General features: G+C 40.3%; 1 protein-coding gene across 1 annotated transcript; it reads left to right on the plus strand.

Annotated features, from left to right (window-relative positions):
- Positions 1–295: 295 nt before the first annotated feature.
- On the plus strand, positions 296–20,763 carry dtd1 (D-aminoacyl-tRNA deacylase 1). Its single transcript, XM_034231826.1, has 5 exons — positions 296–513; positions 4,600–4,690; positions 7,829–8,064; positions 10,828–10,925; positions 19,409–20,763. Exons 1-5 carry the CDS (start codon positions 339–341, stop codon positions 19,559–19,561), a joined length of 753 nt encoding a protein of 250 aa, XP_034087717.1. The 5' UTR covers positions 296–338; the 3' UTR covers positions 19,562–20,763.
- Positions 20,764–20,996: the final 233 nt, after the last annotated feature.

Here is a 20,996-nt window from a genome sequence, read left to right on the forward strand (position 1 = left end):
TCAAAGATGTTCTATTGAGAAGAAGATCATTCACTGCGTGACAAAAGTTTTCAAAACCGTTTCTAGTCTTCGGCATTTCCAGACAAGCTGCTACTGAAATCAATCTTACTTGCTGCTGTCTGTGCAATTTACTCCGCGCGAGTTGGCGGACTTTATTTTTCCTACTTTAACATAATTTTTCATGGTGGGGCTAAGGTGGAGCTAAGCCATTTCTTGGTATGGCTGTAGCCTACCCCAGCCATACCCGGGAGCCACCACTGAGTATAAGAAAGCATACAATTAAGTTACCCAAATAAGGTCGAAGTACATCCGAATGATTACCTCCAACTAACACTGAGATGATCATGTTTGGCCATCCATGGTTTGGCCGAGCAGGTGTTCTGTGTCTCTGCCGCTGGAGGGCGACAACATCCGGGCCACGCAGTAGGGTTTGGGAAGTAAGAAGAGTCGCCCCACCAACAACCACAACAATGAAGGCGATCATCCAGAGGGTCACCAAGGCCAGCGTGACAGGTGAGCTGCCGTTTTAAAATGAGTGAATGTGGCATGTTTTGACGCCTTTTATAATACCTCTAAACCGAGCCTGTTAGCGTTCATGTGTTATCGTCGGTGACGGTGTTCATGCATGTTAGCTAACCTAGCTAGGATAGCATTAGCACCTCCAGCTAACATGAAGGAGGCTCCAGGGCCAGCCAGGCGTGTCTCTGAACGGAACCCAAACAGAGAATTGCTGTCGGGGTTCATGCTCGAAAGAAACCATTGACTGTATGTATACATATATACATATATATATATATATACATACATACATACATACATACATACATACATACATACATACATGCATACATGCATACATGCATACATGCATACACAGCGTTGGGAGGGTTACTTTGTAAATGTAATCAGTTACTGATTACTGATTACATGGCTCTGAAAGTAATCCGAATACAGTTACAGTTACGTGTCTTAAAAAAGTAACGTAATCAGATTACTTTTAGATTACTTTTAGATTACTTTTGGATTACTTTCGTTTTCCATCACAGATGGATGTGTTGGTGAACAGGAGACACACAAAGCAAAAGGAATGTGTTTTTACTGTTTTAATGGCTTATCAAGAGCACAACTGAAACACAACATCTGAAACGATGTAACAACATAATTAACTTTTTGGGGATGCAGCTTGGGATGTGAGGAGTGAGGGACACGGCTTAGAACGAGCGTGTCGCCTTCTGTCCTGCCAGTGTTGGCAGGACATGAATTAAAATGTCAAACTCGGACTTCATTTTAAGGACATTACGGCCAGGGGTGTGGAGCTATATTTGTTTAAGCACCGGATTGGCAAAACAGGAGAGTGTGTGCACCAGTCTGCCTTGATCTATGAATTCATGTCCGTGACTCTCACAGTATCTGCTGCCCGCAGCTGTTTTATAGAAGGAACACCTCCTTCACTTCATGAAATCTCTGCAGCGCCAGGAGGCAGCGGGAGGGTTAACTCAGCCTCTGAGAAGACGAGCACGCCGTGCCTTTCACGCACCGCCTTCACTGTGTTTACCTTCAGAAATAATCATTAGTAAGGCTAAAGAAAGAGCGACCGCAGGCTGATGTGTTTTAACCACACACACCCGATTTAAACGCAGACTTGTGTTCCTCCATGTTTCGCTGTTATTGTTTCACTGAGCGGACCCGCGATTTTTTTTCAAACGCTTTTTTGGTCCATCTGCGGCGGTAATAGGTTTTGTGGGCTGTGATGATTCGGCTGTACCTTTAGTAATGAATATTAAATGTTGTGAGGAAATCTTTCCACCAATAATTCCAATAAGTAATCCAAAATGTATTCACTTCAGGTTTAAGAAAGTAACTGTAATCAGATTACTCGTTTTTCAAATGTAACGCGAGCTGAATACAGTTACTTGATTTTTGTATTCTGATTACGTAACGCCGTTACATGTATTCCGTTACAACCCAACCCTGTGCATACATGCATACATACATGCATACATACATGCATACATACATGCATGCATGCATGCATGAACCAGGGAATGTTATCTCACACTGACTGACAGCTGAATGACAGCCCTATCTGCTCCACACACAGTCTGTCACCCGTCAGTCATGGCTGCTTGTCACATCACATCAATCTATACATTAATGCACAATTTACTATTCACAAAGTGTTTCCAAATTGCAAAATGTTTAATCTATATTTGGCTTTAACTCTTCCAATGCTTCTTTAGTAGGGTCAATTCCATGTTAAATCTTAAAGGACATCTATTTCACTTGATTATTAATACAGTATTTGTTTCAACCCTAAATCTCCTATTATAGCACAACAAAATACATTTGTGGCAAATGAGAACTGCATAAAAACAATAGCATATTCATTGGATGTACAATTCAGAATATGACAGTAAAAAAAACATTTTTGTTAATCGCTTTAACATCTAGCAAGATTCCATCGTCAAACCATAAGCTACAAATCAGGGACTTTTATTTGTATAACATATCCTTATTAATTCAGATGAAGTATCTTTGAGGATTTAAATAATGTTTAAATACTTAAAGAAATATCTTAAAGAGCTTGCCTATGGAAGTCAGCCAGCTTTATTAAGTTTTATTTAAATAGCAACCTTCAAAACAAGAAAGCATTAAGAAAAATGGAATTTGAAAACAGACATTAAAAAGCAAAGAGAATCAAATAAACATGAATAACACGGGTGTCAAAGACATGGATAAAAGTTACAGTGCAGTTTAAGATGTGAATAGTTCAATTAAAAGCAGCGACAAAAAGAAAAGTCTTCAGCCTGGATTTAAAAGTAGTCAGAGTTGTAGCGGACCTGCAGGTTTCTGGGAGTTTGTTCCAGATATTTGGAGCATAATAACTGAACGCTGCTTCTCCATGTTTAGTTCTGACTCTGGGGACAGAAAGCTGACCAGTCCCTGAAGACCTGAGAGATCTGGATGGTTCATAATTTAGCAGGAGGTCAGAAATGTATTTTGGGCCTAAACCATTCAGTGCTTTATAAACCAGCAGCAGTATTTAGAAATCTATTCTTTGACACACAGGAAGCCAGTGTAAAGACTTCAGAACAGGAGTGATGTGATCCACTTTCTTAGTGTTAGTGAGGACTCGAGCAGCAGCGTTCTGAATCAGCTGCAGCTTTCTAATAGATGTTTTAGTGAGACCTGTGAAGACACCATTGCAGTAGTCGAGTCTACTGAAGATAAAAGCATGGACAAGTTTTTCCAAATCCTGCTGTGACATTAGTCTTTTAATCCTAGATATATTCTTTAGGTGATAGTAGGCTGATTTAGTAACTGTTTTAATGTGACTGTTGAAACTCAGGTCAGAGTCCATGACTACACCTAGATTTCTGGCTTTATCTGTTGTTTTGAACATTGCACACTGAAGCTCAGCGCTAACTTTTATACGTTCCTCGTTTATGACCATCTTTGTTTAATTGAAGAAAGTTCTGACACATCCAGTCATTGATTTGTTCAATGCCTTTACTCAGTGTTTGAATTGGATCATAGTCTCCTGGGCCCAAGAGTTCAAAACTTGTAATCCCTATCTGATCAGATCAGATTTGGACTTTGGGGAGTTCAAAACCAACAAACAGGATTAGGATCACTTTGATATCAGATCAGATCAGGAAATCCAATCCAAGCTTTAATCTGGATCAAATCTTCAAAACGGGTAGTTCAAACCGACAACACAGGTTTGGGATCAATTTGATCCCAAAAAACTGGATTATCCTGATCCCACCAGAGGGGTGGATTTCCAGTGGATTACCAGAGCAACATTTACTGTACAATTTATTTTAAAATATGTTTCAATTTAAATTAGATGGCAACGTTTGTTAACTGAAATAATACACCATGTTTAGCCTTCATGGGAAATACATTTTATTTTCCATTTTTTGCTCACGTTTGTGGTGGCCTATTTTGTTTTAAACCAAATGTTGATGACATAAATGTATATGCTCATAAAAGTATCACAACAAAGATTGTCAATCACAAATGTAATTTAGATTAAATAAAAAATATCTTCAACAAAAAAAGTCCATCAAACCTTTCAAAAGTAATTGCGGACAATAGATGTCTCTACAATGTGGTCTCTTGTCTTCCTTGTATTATTTGTCATGTCCACTAGATGGCGCTCGGTAGGATTAAAGCACTGATATTCAGGATCTAGTCATCTTGAAAAGTCGTAATCTGGATCAGGCTGATCCTGAATTGCTTTGAACTCCAGGGACAACATGTGGCCGACTTGTCTGATCCTGGATCACAAAAAATGGGATTTCAAAATCTGATCTGATTGAGATTAAAAGTTTTGAACTCCTGGGCCCTGGTGAAATGGTTATGTAAATCTGTGTGTCGTCTGCATAGCTATGGTACCTTTACCATTTAGTCAAATCACTTATTTTGTTGAATTCATTTGAGACTCCCTGGCTTGTACCATGTTTCTGTTATATTGTTTTTGCAGGGCAATTGTTGTAAAACCTTTTGGTTCTAAATAACGTTAACAAAAATGTCTGCATGTCACTGAATGACCACAGCATCATCTCTCTGTCATTACCCTTTGTGTTCCTACAGTGGGGGACGAGGAGGTCAGTTCAATAGGCCGAGGACTGTGTGTGCTGCTGGGGATCTCAGTGGAGGACACCCAAAAGGATGCTGACTACTTGTGAGTGTTTTTTTGGGGGGGCTTACACCACAAACAGAACTCTGGACTGGATTTGGAATCACTTTTTAGAGACTTTCACCAGATCAATAGTGGTTGCACTGATAAGTTTGGAATTATAAACAGATAAGTGGTATATCAACTAGGGATCGACCGATATGGCTTTTTCAAGGCCGATACCGATACCGATTATTAGTAATCAAGGAGACCGATATTTGGAACCGATATACATTTGCAGTAAAATCAGAAAATCTTGGTGTCAAAATGTAGAATAACACAAACTCCAACACAACTCAACACAACTTCTTTGAAATGCATTTAAGCATATATTATGTTTAATTAACTTTTAAACATCTTACAACTGGTTTCCTCTCTGTGCCCTTTTCTTTAGTGCAGTCATCTGCAATGAGTTAGAGAGAGACAAGAAGTGGGGCTGCAGGCTGACATGCTTAACTAACAATAATGCTTAATTTATTATATCTGTCTATCTAGCATAAAATCTCAGTAAGCTGCTAGCAACTGCAAAACACTAGTGCTAGCTAATGTTTTGCAAACTATTAAAAGTGAGGCCAGTTTCACCCACTGTCTCTGCCACCTCCCTCCATGCCTGGTTCCTCCGGTTTGTATCCCGTTAATAGTTCTGGTCGGAAAGAACCGGGTGATTTGCTACCGTAATTTCTCGTTTGGAATATGAGGAAATGAACTGCGGTCTGGCTCTCCCTGCTTACACGCGGTTTGATTGGCTAGCGCTTGTACTGGCGGGATTTGCATAAACGGGATTTGATTGGCTGATGCCAGCTTCGAAAGCATCGGGAGCATCAAAAGTTGAACATTGCTCAACTTTTGATGCTCACGATGCTTGCAAAGCCATGCTCCGCTCCCCACAATGCAGTTCGGCGAAGATTCAAAATCTTCTACGTCACCCCATTCAAGTGAATGGGCGAAGCTTTGAAAGATTTTTTTCATGCCTGTGTGTGGACCGGCCGTTACTCCGCTGCGAGACGCTGCACGCACCCCCAACTCTGACTGACTTCCCGCGTCCCTGTGTAACTGGGAAACTGATAGAATTGGATCATAAGATCGTGGTGTTTTTGCAACTTCAGCATAGGGGATAGGGATGTTTATTGAACTTCGGTTTAACACATGGATGGCTCTGCCGCTCAGCGCTGCTGCTTGCTTCAGTCTGTGTCTGCGTTCTTTCGCACCTGCCTGTAATCTGAGAAGGTCCCGCCTCTCTGGCTGGCTCCCGCCCGGAAAATCTTCAGTAATAGCCTATCAGATAGCGCTGTGGGCGGGACATTGCTCGTGTACACAGAGTGGTGACTGCAGCCAGAGAAACGGCCGCATCAGAGCCAAAGTCTTATCGGCAATTTGATAAAAAAAAGGCTGATACCGATAATCGGTCAAATGCGGAATATCGGCCCCTAATATCAACATAGACATCTTTTAGTTGACCAATCACAACAGAGTCATCTAGCTAACCAATCAGAGCAGACTGGGCTCTGGTTTCAGACAGAGGGTGAAAGGAGGTGCTGCAGCACAGGCAGTATGAGAACAATAAAGAGCTTTTTGAACATTAAAGCATGGAGACACGTCACAGCAGAAGCACAAAATATGTGTCCTCTTTAAGGAACTAAAACATAAAAACACAAGCAACGTTTTAAAAATGATTCTTTCAGATAGTTAACATCTAAGTCAAATTCCTAGTTGATTTTCATGTGTTGGCATGTAAAGCAGCCAAAGCCTGCGCACATTTGCGCACAAACGTTGAAACATATTCAGCATTAATAGGATAAAACATGCAAATGTCTAGTGTGACCCCTTCAAAATAAAGCTTATACGTTTCAGATTGACCAGAGCAGGGGTCTGCAACCTTTTTGACCAAAAGAACATTTTTTTGTCTGGAGCCGCAAAACATATTTCATAGCTTGATAGCTAATAAAGTTGTATTTATTGTTATATCAGACAAAAACTACAGTTTTTTAGCATTTATTAGGCTATTTATTACATGATATAAAACTGTTAACCTCTAATAAGAAACAAAGAACTCTTATAAGGAGAATTAAAAATAATACACAGGCCTACTTTCAAATAAATGAAACACAGCACTTGGGGAGTCCTCTGCACATTTGAAGGAAAACAAATATTATTCAAATGGGCCCACTTTGAAATAAATAAAACATATAGCTGCACCCTAAAAAGAGTTAAAGGTAGGGTAGGTAAGAATGGAGAAACCAGCTCGAGTGCGCTAGAATTTGAAAATACACACCCGGAAAATATCTGCCTCTTCCTTCAGACTTCCTTACAGAGTCCCTCCTCCAACACACACGAACGCGCACATGACCAATGAGGGCACGAGATAAGCTTGTGCACAGATGGAAGGCTGACAGGCAGGTAGGCCATCCAGTTACTTTAGCCGGGCCGGCTCAGATGATTGGTCGTGCTTTTTATAGTGCTACGGCTTCCAGAGATTCATTTTTGTATGTATTTATTGTCAAAGCATTTAATATATTCATTGCTATCGGGACGTTAAGAGCATTCCATGGAATATAACAAAAAGTGTTTTCTGAAATAAATGACATACCCCATTGAATTATGTCTGAAGATCGTCAGCTGTCTTCCTCTCCCGTGTTGTTCCTCGATACGTAAAGGCTGCAGCACTGTTGACAACTTCTCTCTACATATCAAACATACCGGTAAACCAGCATCGTTTGCTGTGAAAGCAGATAACTCTGTCCACGCATAATTAAATCCTGTGTTCCTCTGGTACTTTTCTTTTCTTTGATTTATCCATAGTTCGCTCATTGAGCCGGGGGTCAGGTTATTCAAGAAAAGGTGCTTGCGCGGGACCGTAGCAGGATGTGACGCATATTTTAGTTGACCTAATTAAAACCGTTTAGTTTTTTATTTATGTGTCACAGTATCACCTCAAAATACAAGATACGAAACATTTTCAACCATGCAACAAAATATAAATAGTCCTACAAATACTTTTATTTTATTTTCTTCTTATTTTTGTCTGAGCTCAAGGGAGCCAGAGCAGAGGGCTTAAAGGGCCGCGGGTTGCCGACCCCTGGACCAGAGGGATGTTGAGTATTACATACAGGTTGGTTTCTCGCTTATTCTCTTGTGTGTTTTCAGAGTACGCAAGATCCTGAACCTGCGGCTGTTTGAAGACGAGAACGGGCGAACGTGGAGCAAAAGCGTCATGGACCGGGACTTTGAGGTGCTCTGTGTGAGCCAGTTCACACTGCAGTGTGTCCTGAAGGGCAACAAGCCAGACTTCCACGCAGCCATGCCTGCAGAGCTGGCCCAGCCCTTCTACAACAGCATCCTGGAGAACATGAGGAGCAGCTACAAGCCCGAGCTCATTAAGGGTGGGTGAAGTGATGACTCAGCCATTTATACTCCTACGTTTTTTTTTTCTTCTAAAGATTTTTTGGAATCAGTTAAATAATTTCCCCAATCCCCATTGTCGCAGTTTTTCCTAACATTTAATGTTATCCCTTTGTCAGATATTGAGTAGTTGATAGCCATTGTTTATTTCATGACATTATGAGGGATTAAGTATAGCCCAATAGTCAACCTATTTTTATTTTATAATTGTTTTTATTAATTGAAAAAGATAGCTTTTTTTAAGAGGTTCCAATCTTTTTATGTCATTTATAAATATGTTTCTATCGACAATTTTTTGTTCAATAGATTTGCAGTGTCGACAGACATCAGTAACATATTTGTCCTATTGTCGCAGTTTTTCGTTACATTTAATGTCAGCCATGGGTCTGATTTTGAGAAGCTGATGGTCGTGTTTTTTACATGACATTACGATGATGGATTTTGTTAAAAAAAAATGTATACAGTGTTTGTCAAAAGTAGGACGTTGAATTGCATTTTCCAGCTACTGGTCTTTAAGCTTATTAAAAACAGAATTGTTGCGGGTTACCAAAAATAAGTTAAATAATTAACCTATTGTGTCTTTTTTTAAACTAATGTCAGATATTGAGTTTCTTATAGCCATTGTTTATTGACATTACAATTAGTGGTGCACGATAATTATCGGTCCGATATTAGGAATTATGACGTCATCCCGATAAACCCGATAACAGTATTAATAGCCCCGATAATATACAATTTATTTTTTGGGTAAGAAAAAAATACTGCGGTGTGGGTGGATTGGGATGAGGGGCGCTTGTTTTTCACTCGGCTCCTCCCGTTTTGCCAGTACTGTGGTATTAGTGGTTTAGGAAGAGGGGAGTTCTTCACAAATCCAGCGCTCCCTAACTCATGCCTGGCTGTGACGTAAATGGTGTGCGGCCGTGAAGCCAGGACAGTAAACTAACATGTCGCCGGTGGTATGGGACTATTTCAAAGTTTCAGAGTTAGATAGTTCGCTTGCTATTTGTATTAACAAATGCAGAAGTTCCACGAGGAGGGAATAAGGCAACGAGCTATAATACTTCCAACCTGATTAGTCACCTGAAACATCGCCATCGCTACGATGGTGTGTTAAAAACGTATGAAGACGCCTGCGCTGCTAAACTAGCGGCGAATACAAAGCCAGCTGCAAAGGCACCGGGGCTTTTACCTATCGACGAGGCTTTTGAAAAAGGCTTTGAAGAGTCAAAACTGTTCTTGGCTTTGTTTTGTTCATAGTAGTAATGCTCATGTCATTTGCTCACTACTAGTCTTTTTTTTACCACCAGGTGTGCAAAAACTACTGGTACATTTATATATATATTATATTATTATCGGTTATCGGTATCGGTCTTGAGAAGCAGGAAGTTATCGGTATCGGTATCGGTTTCAAAAAAACAATATGGTGCATCCCTAATTACAATGTATTATGTGTCAGCAGAGTTGAAAAAGTAAGAATAGTTACGGTTGCTGTGAAATGTGTGGGGGTTCAGAACGAGAGGACGGTTTTCAGGAGGTTGGAGGACAAACTGGCTAAAGAAAAACTCCAGCTGCTTGTTTTGAGCTTATTAAAAACAAAAGTGTTGAGGGTCACCCTTATCCCCACTCACTTAGACGTTTGAGTCCGCGCCCTGTCCCCCTCATTTTTAATTGCCTTTATTCCCCCCTTTTTTGCTGTGGATTATCGGTGCTGTGACGCCTCTCTTGTGAACTGGGTCAGCCCACCGGGGAGCAGGTGCGGAGAACACCTCGTCCTAGCAAGGGAGGCATAAGGCTTCCTAATTAGTCCCCCCCTCCAGAGAGGAAATATGATGATGCAGCACTTTTTGGCCCACGGCTTTGTGGTGCAGAGGGTGTCATTAATCTCACGGACCCAGTGGAAGAGAAGAGAAGAGGTTGAACTTCCTGACCTCCTACAGCCGCTTTTGTCCCCAACGTCTCAAGGCTCTATGTTATCCTACATCCTTATGGAACATTTACTGCCAACGCAAAACAAACTCCGCTTCTACCTTTAAATATTAGCATGTGGTGTCATTTGAGATGTTTCAAGAGGACATATTAGGCTCCTCTCCAGGTTCATATTTGTATTTAGTGTCTCTACTGTGACATGTCTCCATACTTGAATATTCAAAAAACTCTTTATTTTTCTCATACTGCCTGTGCTCCAGCACCTCTTTTCACCCTCCGTCTGAAACCAGAGCTCAGTCTACTCTGATTGGTTAGCTGGCCGGCTCTGTTGTGATTGGCCAACTGCTTAGAGATGTGCCTGAACTGCTCCTTGGCCTTTCACATACAATGTGTTGGAGGGCTAGCCAACAGAAGCGCTATGTCACGGATGTAAACAAAGAGGTCCAATGGAGGCGTTTCAGGCAGGGGGAACTTTGGGAACCCCAAAAAGCCTGATAGGGCCTCTTTAATAAGCTAACTGTGGCGCTGATGCTAATCAGTGAAACTTGAGTGGATCTTATGGTTTGACTTTTAATTGCAAGAGGAGTATACTACAAAGCAAGATCCCCAGAGCCAGGGTTTATTTGCTTTATCAACATAATCTGAAACGCTATTCAGAGATAACAGTTACCATAAAGTTGGGAATCAAACGTCTTTGTTTCTCCAGGCTGTTGTTCTCAGGCTCCCATACAAGAGTGCATTTGTTGCATAATTTGACTCTTCTTCCGCACAAATAAGTCTCCTTCTTTCAGGCTCTGTGTTTCTTTCTGTGTTTCCAGATGGGACGTTTGGGGGATACATGCAGGTCCACATTCAAAACGACGGACCTGTTACCATAGAACTGAGGTCCCCCACTGGCCCATCGGACCTCAAACAGGTAACTTAGTGAGCATATTTTCAGCAACATGTTCATTGATTTTGCAACGTTATAAACTTAACACAAAAAGTTAGGAAATGTGTGTTTGGTAGATGATTTCTTTGTTGTATCAATGTTTCTTGGCAATACATCTTATTCTGTTGGAAAGCCTGTTTTCTTACCTTTCAAATGGTGCCTCATTTGTGACGAACATGCATTTGTGGGAGGAGCAGTATAGCTGAGTATGTGGGTTGCTCAAATCTCCTGTCAATCCACTTTTCAGTACTCATATTTTACCACTAGGTGGCGATATTTACTTTGTGTGCAGTACTGCTTGCTTCTCATGTTACACTTGGAGCAGTTTTTTGTAATGATATTAATGATTTGGATATGAAATAGAGAGGCGAAGTCCCGCCCATCTACTTCCGACCCATGGGACCTTATTTCGGAAAAATCATGTATTGAAGTCAATGGAGAGAGAAAGATTATCTTTCGATCCCGTTTGAATTGTGCCACGAATTACACATTATGTTTGTCAATCTTAACAAATCATTTCCATGTCAAAAAAGTTACAGTTTGTCGTAAAACTGTTGAAATATAAGACTATGAGAAATACGCAACTAGAAAGACTACAAATCCCAGAATCCCGGTCCCGCATGCTGGCTCTTACGGAACCGACTAACTCCCCTTGTGTGTGTGTACAGTTCTCAACATGCCCAGACTTGTAGTGATTTTCACCTCTTTTAATACTTTTCGCCTCATTCTGAAAGAAAGAGGTGAGATGTTTCAACGTGACGGGCGTCTTGGTGTTGGTGCGAGACGGGAGATGTAGTTCATTGAGCGGTTTCACACAAAAAAAAGTGTTACTTCAGTTTTATTTTTTTGACTTGCAAAATGATCTTTTAAATTGACAAACATCATATGTGTAATTCGTGGAACAATTCAAACGGGATCGAAAGATAATCTTTCTCTCTCCATTGACTTCAATACATGATTTTTCCGAAATAAGGTCCCATGGCGGTCCACCGGGAAGGGGAGGGACTTCTTCTCTCTGTATTGAACCTGCAAAGATGTTTGGTTGTGAAATTCTGTTTCATTGTCCACCTCAACAGACTTTTTAAAAGAATACTTAAAATATATTTATACAGGTAATATACACATTTTGAATATCATGGTATGGTTTTTAAAAGTAGAAATACCAAGACAGTGAACGTTTTTGAATATAAACAACAAAAGACATGTATGCAAAGTTATTTGATTATTAAAAAGGTGCATATACCACTCTTCTGCTATTACTTATCTTAAAAATCATAAAGGATACCAAACACAATAAAGCCCTTAGGTATTTTGACATGATGGTCCTGTAGTAAACACTAGTTATACAACAAGATAAATGAACATAATAACAAGACAGCAAGGAGGAATACAATCAACATTCGAAATACAAATAGCAGAATCTTCCACAACGTTTGTGCCCAAACTCCCAGAGCTTTTAAACTCAACAGACACACTGACAGTGAGCCCCAGGGTGGATATCAACTTCTTCATATTTGAATGTTCCTCCACTGTCAAACTCTACATGTCATTTTGCTCTCTGAATAAATGATGCTAAGCTGAATCTTCAAATATATCCTGGCATCAGAGCCCTCTTTATTATTCAAGTCAAGCAGAGTAATAGATCTTTATCACAGAAGACATTTTCAGTTTGAGTCAGAACTAATAACATATACGACCTCTTTGTAACAGAAATTGAGTGCCAAGTCAAATTAAATGTTAAAAGGATGAATTAAACTGGAGATTCACTGCAATATATTGGTGCAGGAATGAGCCCCAAAAGCCGGAAATGAGTTGGCTCTGTACCTCTGTAGTCAATTTTCAATCTCTGCTTGATGCTCCGGGCTATTTTAGCTGCTACTAGCATAATGCAGATTCTGACACAATCTCAGCTATCGATACAGTGGTGCAGCCCTGAAACCCAGAAATGAATGAGCATTTGACCTCTTCTGGTTTCCTTGTCTCGAAGTCAACATTTTTCGAATGGGTTTTTGGTAAGATGCCTGGACTATATAGATATTTAAGTTTTATTCTAGGACATAAGATACATCACTTGAAGTTCCTCAGCTTGTGTCATCAAAACGGCGATTGTTAACAAGTGCCTAAATGAGACTACCAAACGTCATCTAGACAAACCTAAGCCACCTTTAGCTTAGCGATGCAGCCATGCAAGCCCTGATGTAGTTTGTTAATAGCCCAACGTTAGATTTTTACTTTTGGAAATTGCATTTAAGCTTTAAAACACATAAAAGTGTTGTAAATATGTGACGAATCATGTAAGAATTATAAACACGTGTTTGCCACAGATCTTATTTTCTGCAATATTCCAAAATCCACCTGAAAAGTCACATTTTTGTCAAGGGAACCAAGGGAGATGCCTACACCAATACATCATTGCCGCAACACTCTATTGTGCATGGTGTGAATAACACTAGATTTTTAGCTAATATAATTGTTTTTCTTGCAGATAACTATATAGGTATAGTCATTGTAATATGTTTATTATTTAAATAGTTGTTTCCCTTTCCTACTGTGTTCTATAGGTTTTTGTGCATGTAAATGGTCTGCAAAGACTAATATCCCTGTGTTCCCTCCAGAGGGAGTTTCTCTCCCACACTGCCTGAAACGCCTCCATTGGACTCCTTTGTTTATTTCCGTATAATAATGACATCACCATGTAACACTCGTGCCTGTATTGGCTAGCGTACACATTGTACATTATATGCTGAGGGGCAGGACATTTTCGACACATCTTTAAGCGGTTGATCAATCACAACAGAGCCGGCCAGCTAACCAATCAGAGCAGACTGGGCTCTGGTTTCAGACAGAGGGTGAAAAGAGGTGCTGCAGCACAGGCAGTATGAGAACAATAAAGAGCTTTTTGAACATTAAAGCATGGAGACATGTAGAGACACTACATACTGATATACACCTGAACATCAGCAGGAGAGGACTCTTTAAAGTAGAGACACTACATAATGATATACACCTGAACATCAGCAGGAGAGGACTCTTTAAAGTAGAGACACTACATACTGATATACACCTGAACATCAGCAGGAGAGGACTCTTTAAAGTAGAGACACTACATACTGATATACACCTGAACATCAGCAGGAGAGGACTCTTTAAAGTAGAGACACTACATACTGATATACACCTGAACATCAGCAGGAGAGGACTCTTTAAAGTAGAGACACTACATACTGATATACACCTGAACATCAGCAGGAGAGGACTCTTTAAAGTAGAGACACTACATACTGATATACACCTGAACATCAGCAGGAGAGGACTCTTTAAAGTAGAGACACTACATACTGATATACACCTGAACATTCAGCAGGAGAGGACTCTTTAAAGTAGAGACACTACATACTGATATAACACCTGAACATCAGCAGGAGAGGACTCTTTAAAGTAGAGACACTACATACTGATATACACCTGAACATCAGCAGGAGAGGACTCTTTAAAGTAGAGACACTACATACTGATATACACCTGAACATCAGCAGTAGAGGACTCTTTAAAGTAGAGACACTACATACTGATATACACCTGAACATCAGCAGGAGAGGACTCTTTAAAGTAGAGACACTACATACTGATATACACCTGAACATCAGCAGGAGAGGACTCTTTAAAGTAGAGACACTACATACTGATATACACCTGAACATCAGCAGGAGAGGACTCTTTAAAGTAGAGACATACATACTGATATACACCTGAACATCAGCAGGAGAGGACTCTTTAAAGTAGAGACACTACATACTGATATACACCTGAACATTAGCAGGAGAGGACTCTTTAAAGTAGAGACACACACCTGAACATCAGCAGGAGAGGACTCTTTAAAGTAGAGACACTACATACTTATATACACCTGAACATCAGCAGGAGAGGACTCTTTAAAGTAGAGACCTACATACTGATATACACCTGAACATCAGCAGGAGAGGACTCTTTAAAGTAGAGACACTACATACTGATATACACCTGAACATCAGCAGGAGAGGACTCTTTAAAGTAGAGACACTACATACTGATATACACCTGAACATTAGCAGGAGAGGACTCTTTAAAGTAGAGACACTACATACTGATATACACCTGAACATCAGCAGGAGAGGACTCTTTAAAGTAGAGACACTACATACTGATATACACCTGAACATCAGCAGGAGAGGACTCTTTAAAGTAGAGACACTACATACTGATATACACCTGAACATCAGCAGGAGAGGACTCTTTAAAGTAGAGACACTACATACTGATATACACCTGAACATCAGCAGGAGAGGACTCTTTAAAGTAGAGACACTACATACTGATATACACCTGAACATCAGCAGGAGAGGACTCTTTAAAGTAGAGACACTACATACTGATATACACCTGAACATCAGCAGGAGAGGACTCTTTAAAGTAGAGACAATACATACTGATATACACCTGAACGTCAGCAGGAGAGGACTCTTTAAAGTAGAGACACTACATACTGATATACACCTGAACATCAGCAGGAGAGGACTCTTTAAAGTAGAGACACTACATACTGATATACACCTGAACATCAGCAGGAGAGGACTCTTTAAAGTAGAGACACTACATACTGATATACACCTGAACATCAGCAGGAGAGGACTCTTTAAAGTAGAGACACTACATACTGATATGCACCTGAACATCAGCAGGAGAGGACTCTTTAAAGTAGAGACACTACATACTGATATACACCTGAACATCAGCAGGAGAGGACTCTTTAAAGTAGAGACACTACATACTGATATACACCTGAACATCAGCAGGAGAGGACTCTTTAAAGTAGAGACACTACATACTGATATACACCTGAACATCAGCAGGAGAGGACTCTTAAAGTAGAGACACTACATACTGATATACACCTGAACATCAGCAGGAGAGGACTCTTTAAAGTAGAGACACTACATACTGATATACACCTGAACATCAGCAGGAGAGGACTCTTTAAAGTAGAGACACTACATACTGATATACACCTGAACATCAGCAGGAGAGGACTCTTTAAAGTAGAGACACTACACCTGAACATCAGCAGGAGAGGACTCTTTAAAGTAGAGACAATACATACTGATATACACCTGAACGTCAGCAGGAGAGGACTCTTTAAAGTAGAGACACTACATACTGATATACACCTGAACATCAGCAGGAGAGGACTCTTTAAAGTAGAGACACTACATACTTATATACACCTGAACATCAGCAGGAGAGGACTCTTTAAAGTAGAGACACAACATTACTGATATACACCTGAACATCAGCAGGAGAGGACTCTTTAAAGTAGAGACACTACATACTGATATACACCTGAACATCAGCAGGAGAGGACTCTTTAAAGTAGAGACACTACATACTGATATACACCCCCGAACATTAGCAGGAGAGGACTCTTTAAAGTAGAGACACTACATACTGATATACACCTGAACATCAGCAGGAGAGGACTCTTAAAGTAGAGACACTACATACTGATATACACCTGAACATCAGCAGGAGAGGACTCTTTAAAGTAGAGACAACTACATACTGATATACACCTGAACATCAGCAGGAGAGGACTCTTTAAAGTAGAGACACTACATACTGATATACACCTGAACATCAGCAGGAGAGGACTCTTTAAAGTAGAGACACTACATACTGATATACACCTGAACATCAGCAGGAGAGGACTCTTTAAAGTAGAGACACCAACATACTGATATACACCTGAACATCAGCAGGAGAGGACTCTTTAAGTAGAGACAATACATACTGATATACACCTGAACGTCAGCAGGAGAGGACTCTTTAAAGTAGAGACACTACATACTGATATACACCTGAACATCAGCAGGAGAGGACTCTTTAAAGTAGAGACACTACATACTGATATACACCTGAACATCAGCAGGAGAGGACTCTTTAAAGTAGAGACACTACATACTGATATACACCTGAACATCAGCAGGAGAGGACTCTTTAAAGTAGAGACACTACATACTGATATGCACCTGAACATCAGCAGGAGAGGACTCTTTAAAGTAGAGACACTACATACTGATATACACCTGAACATCAGCAGGAGAGGACTCTTTAAAGTAGAGACACTACATACTGATATACACCTGAACATCAGCAGGAGAGGACTCTTTAAAGTAGAGACACTACATACTGATATACACCTGAACATCAGCAGAGAGGACTCTTTAAAGTAGAGACACTACTACTGATATACACCTGAACATCAGCAGGAGAGGACTCTTTAAAGTAGAGACACTACATACTGATATACACCTGAACATCAGCAGGAGAGGACTCTTTAAAGTAGAGACACTACATACTGATCTACACCTGAACATCAGCAGGAGAGGACTCTTTAAAGTAGAGACACTACATACTGATATACACCTGAACATCAGCAGGAGAGACTCTTTAAAGTAGAGACAACTACATACTGATATCACCTGAACATCAGCAGGAGAGGACTCTTTAAAAGTAGAGACACTACATACTGATATACACCTGAACATCAGCAGGAGAGGACTCTTTAAAGTAGAGACACTACATACTGATATACACCTGAACATCAGCAGGAGAGGACTCTTTAAAGTAGAGACACTACATACTGATATACACCTGAACATCAGCAGGAGAGGACTCTTTAAAGTAGAGACACTACGTACTGATATACACCTGAACATCAGCAGGAGAGGACTCTTTAAAGTAGAGACACTACATACTGATATACACCTGAACATCAGCAGGAGAGGACTCTTTAAAGTAGAGACACTACATACTGATATACACCTGAAACTGAGCAAAATATGCCCTCTTAAATAAATGAAATCTACACCAATGTTTACTTTCACCTCTAGATACATTATCTCTTTAATTAAACTACCAACACCAGCCTCGTATAAAAACAAATTCTGATGTCTGTGCCCCTGAAAGACTGTCTCTTGCGTGGACCGTGGCCAGCGTCCTTCTGCTCTGGCCACAGGCCGGGCGTTGGCTGCTCTCCCCGTGGTGTACTTGGCTCTCTAGCCCAAAGGGAGGGATATTAAGCAGTCCTCAGAATTGTAATCTTGTCTGTTTGGGATGTTTTACTGTGGGGGCTGAGGAGCCAAGGCCAAAGATGAGGGATAAAAGGCCAGCCAATAGGCTAAGCTTGGCACGAGGGGGAAATGAAGCAATGGGCTAACAGACACTGTTCCTTTCTTTCCATGAATCAGGGATTTAGTCCACTCCAGGGTCAAGCGGCCAGCAAACAATGGTGTTATCCAGAGCAATGAAAATCATCCTGTTGGGATGCTCTCTGTGGGTCAATAGCAGAAGGGTCTTTATGGAGGTTGTTGTGCATTTGTTTAGGACTCTAGGCTGAAGCCGAACTCTGGAATGATGTAATGTGCAATCATGTTTTGCTATTTCTTTATCAAAGCGGGATTCTAGTTCTGCTTGACTGTAGCTTTTCCATTAGAGTTGAAATGTTGATTTATGGCAAAAAGAGGAACTTGTGTTTGTTCAGTGTTATATCATCAACAGTTGCCATGTTAATGAGTTCAAATGGGAATAGAACAGATTTTTCTTTGTCCTCTTTAAATAATGTAATGTCTTACGCAATGCTTTGGATTTTAAGATGACATTTAGTTCATAAATATTTCCCGGGCAGCCATTAAAGTTTCAGCATCTGTGTTTACAGATGGCGGCTAGCATTCCTACTTCATCATCGCTGTTGTGCTGTTTCATGGAGCGTGAAGAATACAAAGAAAATAGTTTGATTCGAGTAGTGACTGGAGAGGCACTGGGAAGGCTTTATTTTTTAGCGCAGGCAGTCACAACAAAAGACTCATTGAAGTGATCATTGGATGGCCAATAATAGCTTGTAATGAGGACAGAATAGAAGCGTTTCATCAACAAAGAGAAGTCAGATGTGGAGTGTCGGTCTGTGCGTTGACGTGTGTCTCCTCCTTTGTTTCATATTTCTAAATGCATGTCAGAGCCTCTCTGTGAAAAGTGAACACGCTGAAATGTCATGATCTGCAATTCATGATGCAGCATGTTCAGGGTGTGTGCCTCCAACCAGTAACCCCCCCCCAGGAGCCCAATATTGATTTAAAAGGACCATTCAGTCAAAGGGTACATATAGAAAATACAACAATTGCACACTAAATGTTAGCCTTTGCAGACCATCTACATGCACAGAACACCTATAGAACTCTCTACAGCAAAGGAACACCCCAGAAAGCATAAAGGGTTTCAAGGCAGAATCCACACATTTGCATTCATTAATCATTTATGCTATATAAATGTCTCCATCTGTCGTCATCTCCCTTGAAGTGGTTGTACATGTTAATGCCACATTGTTCTGTTGGATCAAGTTTTTTTTTTCTGAAGCAAGCCTTCCTTTGTGTCCTCAGCTTTCAAAGCAGGAGAAGCAGCAGCAGCGGAAAGAGAAGACGCGCTCCAAGGGCCCCTCAGAGTGCAGGGAAAGAGGAGCGGGGCGGTCCCGACCGGACCCCAACGCCAGCAGTGGAGCCGATGGAGATGTGTCGTCAGAGAGGGAGCCTTAGGTCAGCAGGGTGAGGAAGACTCTCATAAACACATGCAGTCACACATGCTCATACACACACAGGGTGTCTGCAGGTCCTTGAACATCATGTTGTGTTCTTGTGGGTATTCCAATTTACCGTGCAGTAAAAGCGTTTTATTGTCTTAAGCTATTTCATTTGAAAATATATAAGGTAAATATAAAAAAACGTTGCCTGTAGCGTGCATTTGTGTGAAATTCCACCAAAAAACAACATTTATCTTTAAGAAATCTGTAATACAAAGAGAAATGAAAGATAAAAGTCAAAAGATAAAAGTCCCTTAAATTAACTGAAATTTGCCAAAACCCTGACAAAGACAAAATACACTTTATTGAGAAATCTAAAGTTGTTTTCAAGAGATTTTACACTGTTATAAAATAGTGTTAAAAAAAAGTTGCAAAGGGAAGGAACACCTCCGGTAGATTTCCAGGAGATTTTCTTTTAAACTTGGTGGCGTGTTTTGGTTAAAAGTATGCCCATATAACCATTTCATTCAACTGTAACCACATGTGCAGATCATCTGTGAGGATCACATTAAATAGGAATCCAGCCTCTACGTGCACAGTGCGTAGTCCCATAACATGTGCAGCACACTGCTGCCAACACTACTGCACTGTGAGACAAATGACTATGCTACAAGAAAAGAGTATTATATATTGAGTATACTACTGGAGATGAACATATATATATTTGTTATGGTATTTCAATGTACCATCAGATGGTTTTCTTCGGCAAAGTACATTTTAAGTAGTGAACTCTTTTGCTAGTTTTTGCTTGCTAGCTGTTACCATGTGGCATGTAGCTTGATTGAGGCTAATTGAGACGTTTAAATTCAACCATTTCCATTCATTTGCTGTTGTAAAACATTCATTTTATTTGTCTTTCATTTAAAACTGGGCTGTTATCGGTTTGAATTTTGCTAGCTAGCTAACTCACCATGTAGGACATTTCACATTGTTCGTTTGGACAAGATATTGGATTATATGTGCTTATTATATGGGATCTGTATTTGGTATATATTGACATTTGAATCCTTTTATTTCTTATTCATTCCCATTAAAGGTTTCACCTTTAATATTCCCGGACATTTGTAACACTTCTACAATTTATCATATTAGTTTAACTTGTCATGTACAATATGGCAGTTCTTAATGTGCAGTGAGAGGGGAACACAATGACCTCCAGATCTCTGTTTATGCTCATTATATCACAGCTAAGGGGCGTGGTTCGGCCCGACGCATGAAGTGAGCTATTGCTTTTATGAAACGGTTACCAAGTGTGGCAATATGAAAGAAAAATACACACTCTAATTTAAATAGTTTTTATTAGTAAATAATGATGTTCAAAATAAAATAGTCCCTCCGTTGCCTTCTGCACAAAACATAGTGCGTGGTGGTTGCTATGCAACAACACTAAC

The sequence above is a fragment of the Gymnodraco acuticeps genome, unplaced genomic scaffold, assembly GCF_902827175.1.
Source record: "Gymnodraco acuticeps unplaced genomic scaffold, fGymAcu1.1, whole genome shotgun sequence".
In the NCBI taxonomy this organism is placed as follows: domain Eukaryota; kingdom Metazoa; phylum Chordata; class Actinopteri; order Perciformes; family Bathydraconidae; genus Gymnodraco; species Gymnodraco acuticeps.

What these genes read in the sequence shown, in the direction of transcription:
- dtd1 (XM_034231826.1), top strand. Translation starts at nt 339, where the DNA reads ATGATCATGTTTGGCCATCCATGGTTTGGCCGAGCAGGTGTTCTGTGT. An exon ending in CACCAAGGCCAGCGTGACAG is followed by an intron (nt 514 to 4,599) that starts GTGAGCTGCCGT and finishes GTGTTCCTACAG; the next exon opens with TGGGGGACGAGGAGGTCAGT. An exon ending in GCCCATCGGACCTCAAACAG is followed by an intron (nt 10,926 to 19,408) that starts GTAACTTAGTGA and finishes TTGTGTCCTCAG; the next exon opens with CTTTCAAAGCAGGAGAAGCA.